The sequence below is a fragment of the Bufo gargarizans genome, chromosome 6 (assembly GCF_014858855.1).
Source record: "Bufo gargarizans isolate SCDJY-AF-19 chromosome 6, ASM1485885v1, whole genome shotgun sequence".
NCBI lineage: Eukaryota > Metazoa > Chordata > Amphibia > Anura > Bufonidae > Bufo > Bufo gargarizans.
The window spans coordinates 387390584-387403884 of record NC_058085.1 but is presented as its reverse complement, the minus strand read 5'-3'; the positions used below and the strand labels follow the sequence as shown (position 1 = coordinate 387403884).

Sequence of the window (13301 nt, the reverse complement as noted above, 5' to 3'; positions counted from 1 at the left end):
GCACAAATGGTGGTAATGCTTTGGTAATTTGCCCCCTTTGTCCTCTACTTTCTCACTTGTTTGTAAGGTCTCTACTTGCAGACAGTGAATGGAAACTGTGAACGAGCAGCAGAGGTTCTCTCTGTTAGAAATCAATTAGCAGTGTCCATTCCTACAAAGTCTGTTTCATTTTATTACATCAGGAGAAAAACCACAGCATGCAGAAAAAGGCGTACCGGATCCTGGAGGAGATCTGCGGAGGGGAGAGGTCCCCGTGCAAAGATTTTGTCAGCAACAACTTGGAGGAGCTGAAGACCACTCTGCTGGGTTCTCTGAAGAGCGCCTCGTCTCCTGCCAAGAGGGTGAGTCCATGCGTAGTGATACCTACACCTGTGTGAGGCAAAGCAATCCGGCTGGCTGTTCCAGCAGAGAAGAGCCCGCCGGTGTGCTCCGGATGGTGCCGCACGCCTGCCGGACCCCGTTAACTAGAATGGGATCTGAATAAATTCACGCAGCGGTTTTTGTCTGGTCAGGAGAGACGGATCCGTATGACAAATGCCTTCAGTTTGCATGCGTTTTGACGGATCCGGCAGGCAGTTCTGACGACGGAACTGCCTGCCGAATCATCTGCCGCAAGTGTGAAAGTAGCCTTATTAGGGAGAGGAGACACAGAGAGGGGAGTTCATGTGTCATTCTCATGGCTTTAACCTATGACTTGCTGTTTGCAGTCTTAAAATTGTGCAATATTTGTAAGATGCGTACAGGGCGTTTCTAGATCCCTGAAGATAATGTCTGTAGATGGCTTTGTGCATACGTTTAGTACAAAACCAAAAAGGAAAGTTGTACTTATCTCATAGTGTTATCCATCAGGTCTACAGTATGGTTGGGTTCACATGTACCCGGCCATCCTTTTCAGTTTCCCTCCGGAGTACTACAGATACTCATTCCAGGACTTCATTTTTCCACCATATTAACTGTGTAACTGATCCCTTAGATTTCTGTGGGATCATTTGTGGCGTCCAGTGCATCAGTTTTGACATTTCCTAATGACATTGCATGCAGAGGTTTTCTGCACTTTCAGGCTACGGACGCCAGACTGGTGCACTGAAGTGCACATACATCAGTTGTGTCTGGCTCCTACTGGCCAGAAACAACTGATCTCTGTGTGGACCCAGCCTGTGTTTGGATATCAAGCAGGGTTTAGTGTGGTATTTAGTAGGCATCGACCGATTATCGGTTTTACCTTTTATTATCGGCCGATATTCAGGATTTTTAAAGGTATCTGCATCTATTTTGCCGATAACTAATCGGGAACAAGGATCGTGCTGCTGTCAGTGCTCTCCGTGTTCCCTCAGCAGCGTAGGGGAAAAGGAAGCAGCGTCTCCCTCCCCCCTGTGCTGCCGCTGCCACCAGTGTTGTTAACTCATTCTATCAAATTCAGCAGGAGGCGGGTGCTGGCTGCAGAATCATATATCCGCACCCCCTGCCGCACCTGAGGGGTTAACTGCCCGGATCGCAGCTACTGCTCATAGAGGTCGGGTGCGGCTATATAATTCTGCAGCTCCCGCCTCCTGTATATGAATTAATGGGCGAGTTATCTTAACTGGTGGCGCAGTGCACCCCCCCAACCTTAGTATTAAAAACATTGGTGGTGCAGTGCGCCCTCCTCACCCAAGCCCCCCATTATTAGTCATTGGTGGCAGTGGCCACAGAGTCCCCTCCCCTCTTCTCATTGGTGGTGCAGTGGCAGTTCTGATCGGAGCCCCAGCAGTGTATTCCTGGGGCTCCGATCGGTTACCATGGCAGCCAGGACACTACTGAAGCCCTGGCTGCCATGGTAATCTCCCTGCTGCGGTGTGTACTATGTGTAAGGTCCTAGTCACCCTGATAGAGCTCTATTAGGGTGTATAGGACAAGGGTTCTAGCCCCTAAGGGGAATAATAGTTAGTAAAAAAATAAAATAAAAAAATATTAAGTATAAATAAAAAAGAAAGATTTACAAAAAAAAAGCTAAACGTTAACTATAAACATGTTCATTTTCAGCAGATTTGTGTAGGAATTTTTAGTTTTTTTTTATAAAAATGAAAATGCACAGAATATCGGTATAAATTATCAGCTATCAGCCTGAAAGTTCACAGATTATCGGTATCGGCCCTAAAAAATCTATATCTGTCGATCCCTAGTATTTAGGACCTTGCGTCTTGACCAGCAGTTTTACACAGGACTTGCGGGTAGACCGACTCTGCTCTTATGTTGCGCAAACATGACAGTCCCAAAGGAGTACATACAGCCCGGCCAACACAGTCCTGCTTTACTTAAAGGCAACCAGTCATCAACGTTATGCTGACCTCAATGAGGGCAGCATATAATAGTGACAGAAATGCTGATGTCAGCGGTGTGTCATTCATGAGCAAAAAGTAAGTGGTTGCTGAGAACCAGCATCATAATCATTGCAGCCCAGGCCTGGAAAAGAGTCAGATCTACCTGAGAAGGGTCCTGGTTATTATAATCTCCTGCTCTCTCACCCATCTGCTGATGATTGGCAGTTCTCTCCTAGAGAGAAAGGGAGAAAACTAGGTAGAAGCCGGTCAGTCATCAGCAGGTGGGCAGGAGAGCAGGAAGTCATGAATAACCAGGACTCTTCTTAGGTGGCCGGGCCTCTTTTCCTGGCCCAGTCTGCAATGATTGTGATGCTGGTTCTCGGCAACCACTTACTTTTAACTTATAAATGACAGATCGCTGAAATCAACTCACCTGTCTCTACTTTATTCTGCCGTTAGTATGGACAGCATACAGTTGATGACAGGTTCCCTTTAACTTCTGCTCTACGACATCTGCCCATTGTATTCTCCCTTTAATCTTGAGCAGTACCGCTTGAACTGCAGGGCACCCCATGGTACGTGATGAGGCGTATCATGTCTTGCCAGCTCCCCTCTTACTGCTGGACCATTCTGCTCTCCGAGGACATGATGTTTCTATCCCGCAGAGGTTCTCTCTGATTGCCCCTTCCCAAAAAAATCAGCCCAAGAACTGGAAGCTTTAAAGCTAGCCGTAGACACATTAGTCTTTTGTCACACTAAGGGTACTTTCACACCAGCATTGTTGGCAACGGAACTGCCTGCTGGATCCGGAAATCCGTATGCAAACGAATAGCATTTGTTTCCGGATCCAGATGCGGAGCTGTCTGACAAATGCATTGCAATACCGGATCCGTCTCTCTGGTGTCATCTGGAAAAACAGATCCGGTATTTATCTTTTTCACAGATTTAAAGGTCTGCGCATGCACAGACTGGGAAACCGGATCCGTTTTTCCGAAACACTTTGGTACCGGATCCTGCAATCTGGCAAGTGTTCCGAAATTTTGGCCGGAGAAAACACTGCAGCATGCTGCGGCATTTTCTCTGGCCAAATACCGTAAAAGGGACTGAACTGAAGACATCCTGATGCATACTGAACGGATTGCTCTCCATTCAGAATGCATTGGGACAAAACTGAAGCGTTTTTCTCCGGTTTTGAGCCCCTAGGACGGAACTCGACACCGGAAAACTTTAACGCTAGTGTGAAAGTAGCCTAATGTGTTTGAGGAGCTCCCCACCCTCCCCTGAAGGATGACGTCATGGGAGACGAGGATGAAGCAAAATTTTTATTTTCACCCAATCCTTTTGTTCTTCCGGGAGGTAAGTCACCCCCAGAAGTGTGTGGCAGCGGTTTTCCTCAGTCTTAGGGGCACTGCTGGACCCCAGAAGCACATTATCCACACCACGTACACCTGTCCTCCTCCTGTCAAGGCCACAGAAGAGACGTTTAGAAGCTCTGATGATGGAGACATGTACCTCGCAGACTTTATTTTATTTAGATCTTTCACCCGAGCTGAAAGGTTTCTATTGATGCTGATTTCCCCAGAATGGACGTCCCCCTGTGGCTTCACTTTATTAAACAATTTCTTGTTTATTCCTGCCGCTGCTTTATTACGGCCGTCAATTGAGCTGTAATAATTGGGAGCATTTGCTTCTTCATTGTCGGAACAAGATGCAATTATTTCAGATTTGTGATGTCTGCGGCCGTCGGCCCAGATCCTGTGTACACAGTAGAGAGATGTGATTTATGTGACTTTGAACTTTCTCTTTGCTCTTTTTTGGCAGCCGCGTCTGAAGTGCCTGATACATATCGTCAAGCAGCTCACAGCCGACCATGAGGAATTCTTGACATCTATTATTCCTGAGGTAGGGGCTGATTTTAATGTATTGGGTGTAGGGGCAGCAGCTTATTCTATAGACTGTCCTGGGACCCCTGGGATTGTCCGTCCACGGCTTTTTAAATTTTCATTACTGAGGGTTATGGTCCCAGCTTCTTTCTATAAATGGTATCTATTTTAATAAAAGCTTCTGCTTTTTAAAGGGCTTGTGTCCAGGATTTTTATATATAAGGACAGGCCATCGATATCAGTTTGTGTCTGATACCTAGTTCCCCTGCTGATCACAAGTGGCTTTGGAACGACGCAGCTCCGTCCACCGTGTAGTGTGTTGTGCCGTTCCTTTGTTACTACTCCTGGAAATGTATGAATACATTGACTCCTGAGCATTACCACTCCCCATGGTCAATCTGTTGTGTCCCTGACACAGTCAGCACTGATCAGAGGGAACCTCTTTCTAGGGCCTCTCTGCTCTGACATAGGGGTTGCCATAAGCAATGTACCCCAGTTTTTCACGCTGTCCTGGCCCTTGCCCCATAGAAATTAGTGGGATCTGTGTGAAAAACGCAGTTGCTAGATGTTGTGCGTTAGGGCTCACACACATGACTGCGATCGTCCCCGGAATCCTGGAACAGTGAGTCCAGTATAAGAGATCCGCTATCAGATATGAACTGACTCCAAAGGGATTGGACATCCCCTTTAAGTCATCCTCTTCCATCAGATTATTAAAGTGGTTTACAAAGATCGTAAACCAATGGGAAAAGAAGGGGATAAAATAATAACTGCTCACCTGCTAAATCCCCCCCCAGCCATGACGGTGCTGCCACTCCCAGGCTGCAGCCAGTCACAGGCCACGGCGGTGTGCATCAAGAGACCGCAGATATCCGTAATTGGCTGCAGTGGTCATGTGTGTAGACACGGTGATGCTTTAATAGCTGGGGATTTAACAGGTAAGTTACAATTCTTTTTGTCGTGTTATGCCTTTTCTCTTTGGCTAGTTTTAAGATGATATCAAAAAACCTCTGTAAATATTCTGTATATTCACAATTTTGTTGTGAAGATGGGGTGACGAGCCATATTGCTGTCGTTACTACTTGATTAATGGGAAGAAAGGGATGCAAATGAGCTCTTAACAAGCTCTGCTTCCAATGCCACCAGATGTAAGGTAGCTATCCTATAAGTCTATGTTCGACCCTTTTACCCTTAGGATACTGGAGGTTTTTTCGTTTTTGAGTTTAGATTTTTCTTTACCATCTTCCTTGAGACAACTTTTTTTTATATTTTTCCGTTCACATAGCTGTATCAGGGCAAATTTTTTGCATAAAGTTGTACTTTCTAATGCCACCATTAAATAGGGCATACAATGTAGTGGGAAGCGGGAAAAAATTTCAAAATGGGGTGTAAGGCTGCGTTCACACTTCAGTTATGTGATCAGTTATGTGATCTGGTTTTGGCTTACAATAACTGATCAAATGATTACACCTGATCTCTGGTTTTGGCTCACAATAACTGATCGAAATAACTGACCAAATAACTGAAGTGTGAACGCAGCCTGATCGGAGAAAAAAAAAACACAATTCCTCCACTTTTTTACGGGTTTTGTTCCCACGGCGTTCCATTTGAGGCAAACTTTGAGAATTTTATTTTTTTACATCACTATATTCTGACCCCAAAACTTAGTTTGTAGTTATATCTACTGAGCTGTGTGGGGGCTCATTTTTTGAGGGACAATTTGTATTTTTTATTAATACCATTTTGAAGTGTGTGACTTTTTGATTACATTTTATAAAAAAAATTTGGGTAAGAAAAGTGATCAAAAAATGGCAAATTGGTGATTGACCCTTTTTCCATTATGCCATTCGCGGTGTTGAAAAAATATTAGTACAGGCTCTTCAGTCGCGGTGATACCCATGATATGTTTATTTTTTTATTCTAGGGAAAGTTTTTGTTTTGTTTTTTACTTTTAAAAATTATTTTGAAGCTTGTATTTGAGCCTACAAAATCCATTTTTTTTTATTCTGAACAATCATGGATTTTTTACATCCATTAATTAGGAATTGCTAATTTTTTATGTTGGCCTGTAACCTGCTGGCCAAAATAAGAATTGCAGCTTAAATGCCCTTGGTCTCTTCATCAATTACCGGCATCGACCGCAGAGATGCCATTAAGAAGCCCGGAAGCGCATATGCCATGATCTCACTTGATCACAGCATCTAAAGGCTTTAATGACCATGATCGGCATTATTGCCGGTCGCGGTCATTAGCTGTGGAGACCCGCCGACCATAACGCCCGCTACATGTGCGAGCGGGTGCCATGTTTGTACTTTGCTCCAGCGCCGTACATGTATGGCGCTGGAAGCGATGGAGTTAAATAGGACTTGAGACATGACTGATATTAAATAAGCCAGCACCTCATCTGCAGCCCGCTGTTTCGAGGTGATTGCCCCTGCTCAGTGCAGAGAGTACTGACTTAACTGGATGAGAGGCCTAAGTCAAGATTCGAGGGGTACTTTCTCTCCTTGGGGGAGAGAGCGCCTTAATAGGCGTGAGGAGACTTATAGGCCATACATGCTCCTCTGGAATTCTGGGAAGAAAGGGATGGAAACAGCTGTCTGCAGATGAGGTGCTGGCTTATTTATTATCAGTCATGTCTCAAGGCCTAATTAAAGGGTGGAACATTGACTTATAGGATAGCTGCCTGCCTTACATCAGGTGGCATTAGAGGCAGAGCTTGTTAAAAGCTCATTAGGCATGTATGGCCTATAGGTTACAGCTTGTGCCTTTCTAACAGGTCAGAGAATAAAAATATTTTGTAGGAGTGCTTCTTTAAGCAGATGTTATATTTTTTTGGTATAAGGTGATGATTTGTACCAAAGAAGCATCTGTGGCAGCGAGGAAGAATGCGTACACCCTTGTGGCGGAGATAGGTCATGCCTTCCTGCGTTTCTTCAGTGATCCAAAAGGTAAAACTGGTGACCAAAAATAATGTACTGTAATCCTGTTTTAATTTTAGCAGACGGTGGATATCACTATCTGACTGCAATTCTCGTTGTATAGAAATGTAACACAGAGGGGTTACAGTGTAACTAGAGGAACCACCTCTAATGTCCGTCTGCTGCATCTAAAGCCTGCAGATTAAGGTGCTGGGAGCAGTATGGGTTGGTATGTATTTGTTTTTTTATATCTGATTACATCAGGAGCATTATTTTCCTCTTGCAGAAGCCCTGGAAAGATACCTAGCGGTTGTCTATGCTGGATTGGCTGGTTCCGTCACCATGATTACCTGCACAGTCCTCACCCTGACCAGACTCGTATTCGAATTTAAAGGTAAGCAATGGATCCTGGACATGTAAAATGTCTGGACAAGTTTTTTTTACAAAGGTCTTTTATGATATGTTAATCACATGGCCTAAGTGTTACATTAGTGGGGATAGAGGTCGCAATAACACCTGTAAATACGTCCTAGACGACTATACAGGCAGTTTTACTCTTTGCAAACAGTTTCATGCCTCTCTCTACAGACAATATTGGGGTCCATTCACACGTCCGTAGTGTATTGCGGATCCGCAATACACCCGGCCGGCACCCCCATAGAACTGCCTATTCTTGTCCGCAATTGTGAACAAGAATAGGACATGTTCTGTTTTTTTTTTTCCCCAGAGCCGCAGACCAGAAGATCGTCGGCGCACTCCGGAAATGTGGATGTGGACAGCACACTGTGTGCAGTCTGCATCCATTCCTGCCCATAGAGAATGAATGGGTCCGCACCCGTTCCACAATTGGAACGGATGCGGACCCATTCTGCGGATGTGTGAATTGACCCTTAGTCTGGAGCGCTGTGTTAATGCAACCTGTGAGGTGTGTGCAGTCCTTGCCGACTGCAAAATTAATCCTGGTGCAGGTAGCAGGAACTGAAAAGAGCTCACGGGCTGCATGAATAGAGCTCTTTGCTTCACCATGGGACAAAATGGACAAGAATAGGACATGTTCTATTTTTTGCGGAACAGACCTATGGATGCAGACAGCATACGGGTGTGCTGTCCCATTGAGATGAACGGATCCGCATCTGATCTGCGAAAAATGCAGATCTGTTGTGGACCAAAACTACGGCTGTGTGCATGATCCCTAATAGGCTGTCACAGTTACAGTGGTAGGATATAATGCAGTGGTATACAAGGTGTACCACTGCATTATAAAAGCAATGTTCCCTAGTGGGCGTAAAAAATAAAATAAAGGGTAACAAAGCTTATTTACAAAATAAAACAATTTTTTCCATATTATGTCACACCATGCTTTCTGGAACCTGTTTAATAAAGAAACCATGTTATTTAAACCCGCCCGGTCAACAATGTAAAACAATAAATTAAAAAAAGCTGAAATTATAGAATTGTTTCTTTTCTAATTCACCCTTGCTCCAAAAAATACTAAAGATGAATCAATAACTCCCATGTGTCCATAATTATACTGACTCCGAGAATAACACATGCTACTTATACAGCACAGTGAATGTTGTAACACTAGTTATGTCACACGGAGAACGTTGTAAATTTAAAGTGCAAAAAACACTGGCAGAACTATTAGCCGAATTACCACCCCCCAAAAAATAGTAATAAAAGTTAATGTTATATGTACCCCAAAATGGTGTCACTAAAAAAATTCACCTCACAAAAAAGCCCTCATACACCCACATCAACAAAAATAAGTTCTGGCCAGAAAGCAGGACCCCAACACAGGTTGTGAATGAGGGTAACCCTATCCTTATAGTAGATTAGTGATCATCAGATCTCCTCAACCTAAAGCTGGCCACACACACTAGATTAATATAGGCTGAGTTTGCCGGGATCGGACGACCATCTGACTTGTATGCGTACATCGAGGGGAAAGAAGAATCGGGCTGATCGATTTCAACATGCTCGATACGAGTTGCTGCCAGAGGGATTTCACAGAGGCTTCGTCCTCTCTCCCCGTTCAGAACATATGCACACAACCAAGTGTATGGTTGGGGCTTAACGGGGTTGTCCGGGCTACAGATATCGGTGACCAATCCTTAGTATAGGATATCAATTAGGGATCGACCGATTATCGGTTTTACTGATATTATCGGCCGATATTGAGGATTTTAACTGTTATCGGTATCGGCATTTATTTTGCCGATATTCCGATAACAAATCGGGAACACAGATCGCGCTGCTGACAGCGCTCTCCGTGTTCCCTCTGCAGCACAGGGGAGAAGGAAGCAGTGTCTCCTCCCCCTGTGCTGCTGCTGCAGCCAATGGGAGAACAGGGAACAAAAGGAGGGGAGGAGCTATGGCCACTGCACCACCAATGATGTTAACTTACTCATTTATTCAAATTGAACAGGAGGCGGGAGCTGCAGGATCACATAGCCGGCTCCCGACCTCTGAGCTGTAGCTGCGATCTACGGTAGTTAACCCCTCAGGTGCCACGGATCGCAGCTACAGCTCATAGAGGTCGGGAGCCAGCTATGTGATTCTGCAGCCAGCCTGTATATGAATGAATGAGATTTATTTTCATTGGTGGCGCAGTGCGCCCGCGGCCCCCACCCCCACCCCAGTATTAACAACATTGGTGGCGCAGTGCCCCCGCGGCCCCCCCCCACCCCCACCCCAGTATTAACAACATTGGTGGCGCAGTGCGCCCACGGCCCCCCAACCCCAGTATTAACTAACATTGGTGGTGCAGTGCGCCCGCGGCCCCCACCCCCACCCCAGTATTAACCACATTGGTGGCGCAGTGCGCCCGTGGCCCCCCCACCCCAGTATTAACTAACATTGGTGGCGCAGTGCGCCCCCCCATTGATCGTTGGTGGCAGTGGCCACAGGATCCCCTCCTCCTCCGATTGGAGTCCCAGCAGTGTAATGCTGGGGCTCCGATCGGTTACCATGGCAGCCAGGACGCTATTGAAGCCCTGGCTGCCATGGTAAGCTCCATGCTGCTGTGTGCACAAAGCACAGAGCAACAGGGACAGTGTGAGCTCCTATTCATCCTGATAGATCTCTATCAGGGTGAATAGGACAAGGGTTCTAGTCCCTAAGGGGGCTAAAAGTTTGTAAAAAAAAAAATAAACAACAAAAAAACCACCAAATTAAGTATAAATGAAAAAGATTTACAAAAAAAAAATACACATTAACAATAAACATTCATTTTCAGCAGGAATTTTTTATTTTTTTTTCAAAAATGAAAATTCACATAATATCGGTATAAATTATCGGCTATCGGCCTAAAAGTTCACAAATTATCGGTATCGGACCTAAAAAATCAATATCGGTCGATCCCTAATATCAATATCAGATTGGTGGGGGTCTGACAACTGGCACCCCCGCTGATCAGCTGTTACTGGCAGCCATGTCTCCGGAAGCTATACAGTGTACACATGGAGCAGAAGGCGGACAGCTCCATACACTGTGCAGTGGCCGTGCCGGGGTACTGCAGCTCAGCTGCCGATCCATGCACGGTATAGTTTCTGGCACCTGGCTGAAACAGCTGATTGGTAGGGGTTCCAGGTGTGAGGCTTTCATCAATTTGATATGGTTGACCTGTCCTTGAGGACATCAATATTTGTAACCCAAACAACCCCTTTAAGGGCTCATGCACATGACCGTATGTATTTTGCAGTCCCCAAAACACGGATACGCAAAAAAAAAATAAACACGGGTGACATCCGTATTACATTTGTTTTTTGTTTTTTTCCGGATCCAGTGTAACAATGCCTCCGCAAAACGGACAAGAATAGGACATGTTCTATTTTTTTTTGCAGAACTTGCACACGGAAACGGAATGCACAGTCATTTCATTTTTTATTTTTACGGGCTGCAAAAAAAAAAACGGAATGGAAACGGAAAAAAATAATTAGTTTGTGTGCATAAGCCCTAAGACTCTGGGTACTGTTGTGGAGTGGACGCGGTGACTGATGTAGGGTATAACTTTCCCATTCCAGATCACACGGGGGTGGCGGTGATCGAGCAGCTGCTGCAGAACGTCTGCCTCTTGTTAAGTGCTAAAACGAGGGAGGTCGTGAAGGCGGCCCTGGGCTTCATAAAGGTCATTATCTTTACCATGGAGCTGAAAGTTCTCACCAGGCACCTGCAGATGATGGTAAGTCATGTTGTAGTGCAGTAATTAAATGATACAGGCATTTCGCTGGAGTTGCGGGAAGACACATGGACCGTGTGTTTCCCGGGCTGATCGCAGTCGTGTTCATGAGCCCTTATTCAGTTTTTCTTCACACCTGTGAAAAATGCATGCAAAAAAAACGCTAACTCTGAACACAAGACAAAACTGATTGAACTTGCGTGCAGAACTATCCGTTTTTTCTTAAACAGATCCTGAAACAATCCATATCGCTCCTGTGAAAGAGCCCTTAATGATCAAGTCTGCGAAATTTTACAGACCCTCGAAATACACAGAGAAATACGTAATAATGCAAACTATAAAGGCACATGTGATGAATAAATACGTCCGTACGATCTATATTACATGACAAGAGCACGTATAGAGGCCGCTGGGTCAGTATGGACCTCCCAGACTACATGGATGTATGTGTTAGAAGATGGTCCTGTTGTAGGGCTGTAGCAAGGGTGCCCATACCATAGAGGCAGACCGTGCATATGGGTTCCTACTCTGATTAGTCGGGAGAAATTCCCGTAGGATTATGCACCTACAAAGAACAAAGTGGTGGGTGATGGGAAGTGCTGAATGCTCCAGACCTGGGAGGACAGGGTGCTGCGGTGTGAACAAGCACCAGCAAGAATTCGGATGTTGATATTGCTGTGGAACGCTTTATATATATAAATATATATATATGAACTTGGGTAGGAGTCCAGATGAACTTCCTGCTGGAAGAACAAGTGGAATGTATTCTATAGGTGTGTTTTACATGAGTAATCCGTTACCTAAGGAGCTGGACCTGGTTTATCATAGTGACCATGTGAACCTTTTTTTCCTTATGAATCATTTTGTCTCCCGATCAATCTGTAGATAGAAGCCATCGGCAATATAAACAAGGACATGAGGCGCCATTTCCGCGTGAAACTGAAGAACATCTTCACAAAGTTCATCCGCAAGTTTGGGTAAGCTGACAGGATGCGGTAGAGGTGTATGGTGAGAATAGGTGTTATTGGTGGGGGGACAAAGTATAGGAATACAGGGGAAAGGTACAGATCCATAGAAAGTGTATGGGATCTGTATTCCACACACTGGAAAAGCAGAGCCGATGGCAGCTGTTGCACCACCGTGGTTTCAGTAAAGGGTTAGTTACCCTTTAAGATGTTTGATAAGTTGTAAAACTGTTTCTTCAGTGGCCTCTTTGCTGGATTATCTGCACTTTTATGTCGTTCTTTCTGGCCTGCATTAACAGTATCATTCTTTACTGCCAGGTTTGAGTTGGTGAAGGACATGCTCCCAGCAGACTATCACAAGGTCCTCGTCAACATCCGGAAGGCTGAGGCTAAAAACAAGAAGCAAAAAGCACTAAAACAGGCCGCATCCAAGGAAGATGAAGATGATGATGGCGCTAAGCCCAAGGGAAATGAGTAAGTAATAGAAGGTTACAGGGGGTGTTTGAGTAAAGTTAGGCCCCTTGCAGATGAGCGTTCCTCCCGCAGCGAGTCCACAACGCAGCACCCGGCCTGACCTCCCAGCACTGCAGGGGGTCACATAGCATTATATTGATTTTATGATGCTATGTAACCCTTATAGTTCTGGAATGTATTGGATAACACTGGCATAATGCTGTCACTGTTATCCAATACATTCCAGAACTGTAAGGGTTACATAGCATCATAAATCAATATAATGCTATGTGAATCCCGTCAGTGCTGGGAGGTCAGGCCAGGTGCTGCGATGCGGACTCGCTGCGGGAGGAACGCTCGCCTTACACTCGTCTATGTCATTCCCTGCCCAGTACTGCCGGTCTGATCCTGGCCACTGCTGCTATGACGTTATCTTCTTGGCTGTGGTGATGACTTGCCCGTATACTTCTGGCTGCATCGGTCATGTATGGTATACAGGTGCATTGTCACTGCAGCCAAACCCAGCATGGAGAACTGAAGCAGTAGCGCTGGTATATATTTTCTTCATGGTATACATCGTTTTATTACTTTATTAAAAT

At 45.2% G+C, this 13301-nt stretch overlaps 1 protein-coding gene across 2 annotated transcripts in view; it reads left to right on the top strand.

Moving 5' to 3' along the window:
- Positions 1–13301, top strand: part of LOC122941112 (RRP12-like protein) — a 50908-nt gene that overhangs the window by 27010 nt on the left and 10597 nt on the right. For both annotated transcript variants that reach the window (XM_044298123.1, XM_044298122.1), the window contains exons 21-27: positions 183–341; positions 4122–4202; positions 7029–7134; positions 7391–7498; positions 11130–11287; positions 12170–12261; positions 12568–12723. In XM_044298123.1, the coding sequence (XP_044154058.1) occupies positions 183–341; positions 4122–4202; positions 7029–7134; positions 7391–7498; positions 11130–11287; positions 12170–12261; positions 12568–12723 (860 nt within the window). The remainder of the gene's footprint in view (positions 1–182; positions 342–4121; positions 4203–7028; positions 7135–7390; positions 7499–11129; positions 11288–12169; positions 12262–12567; positions 12724–13301) is intronic.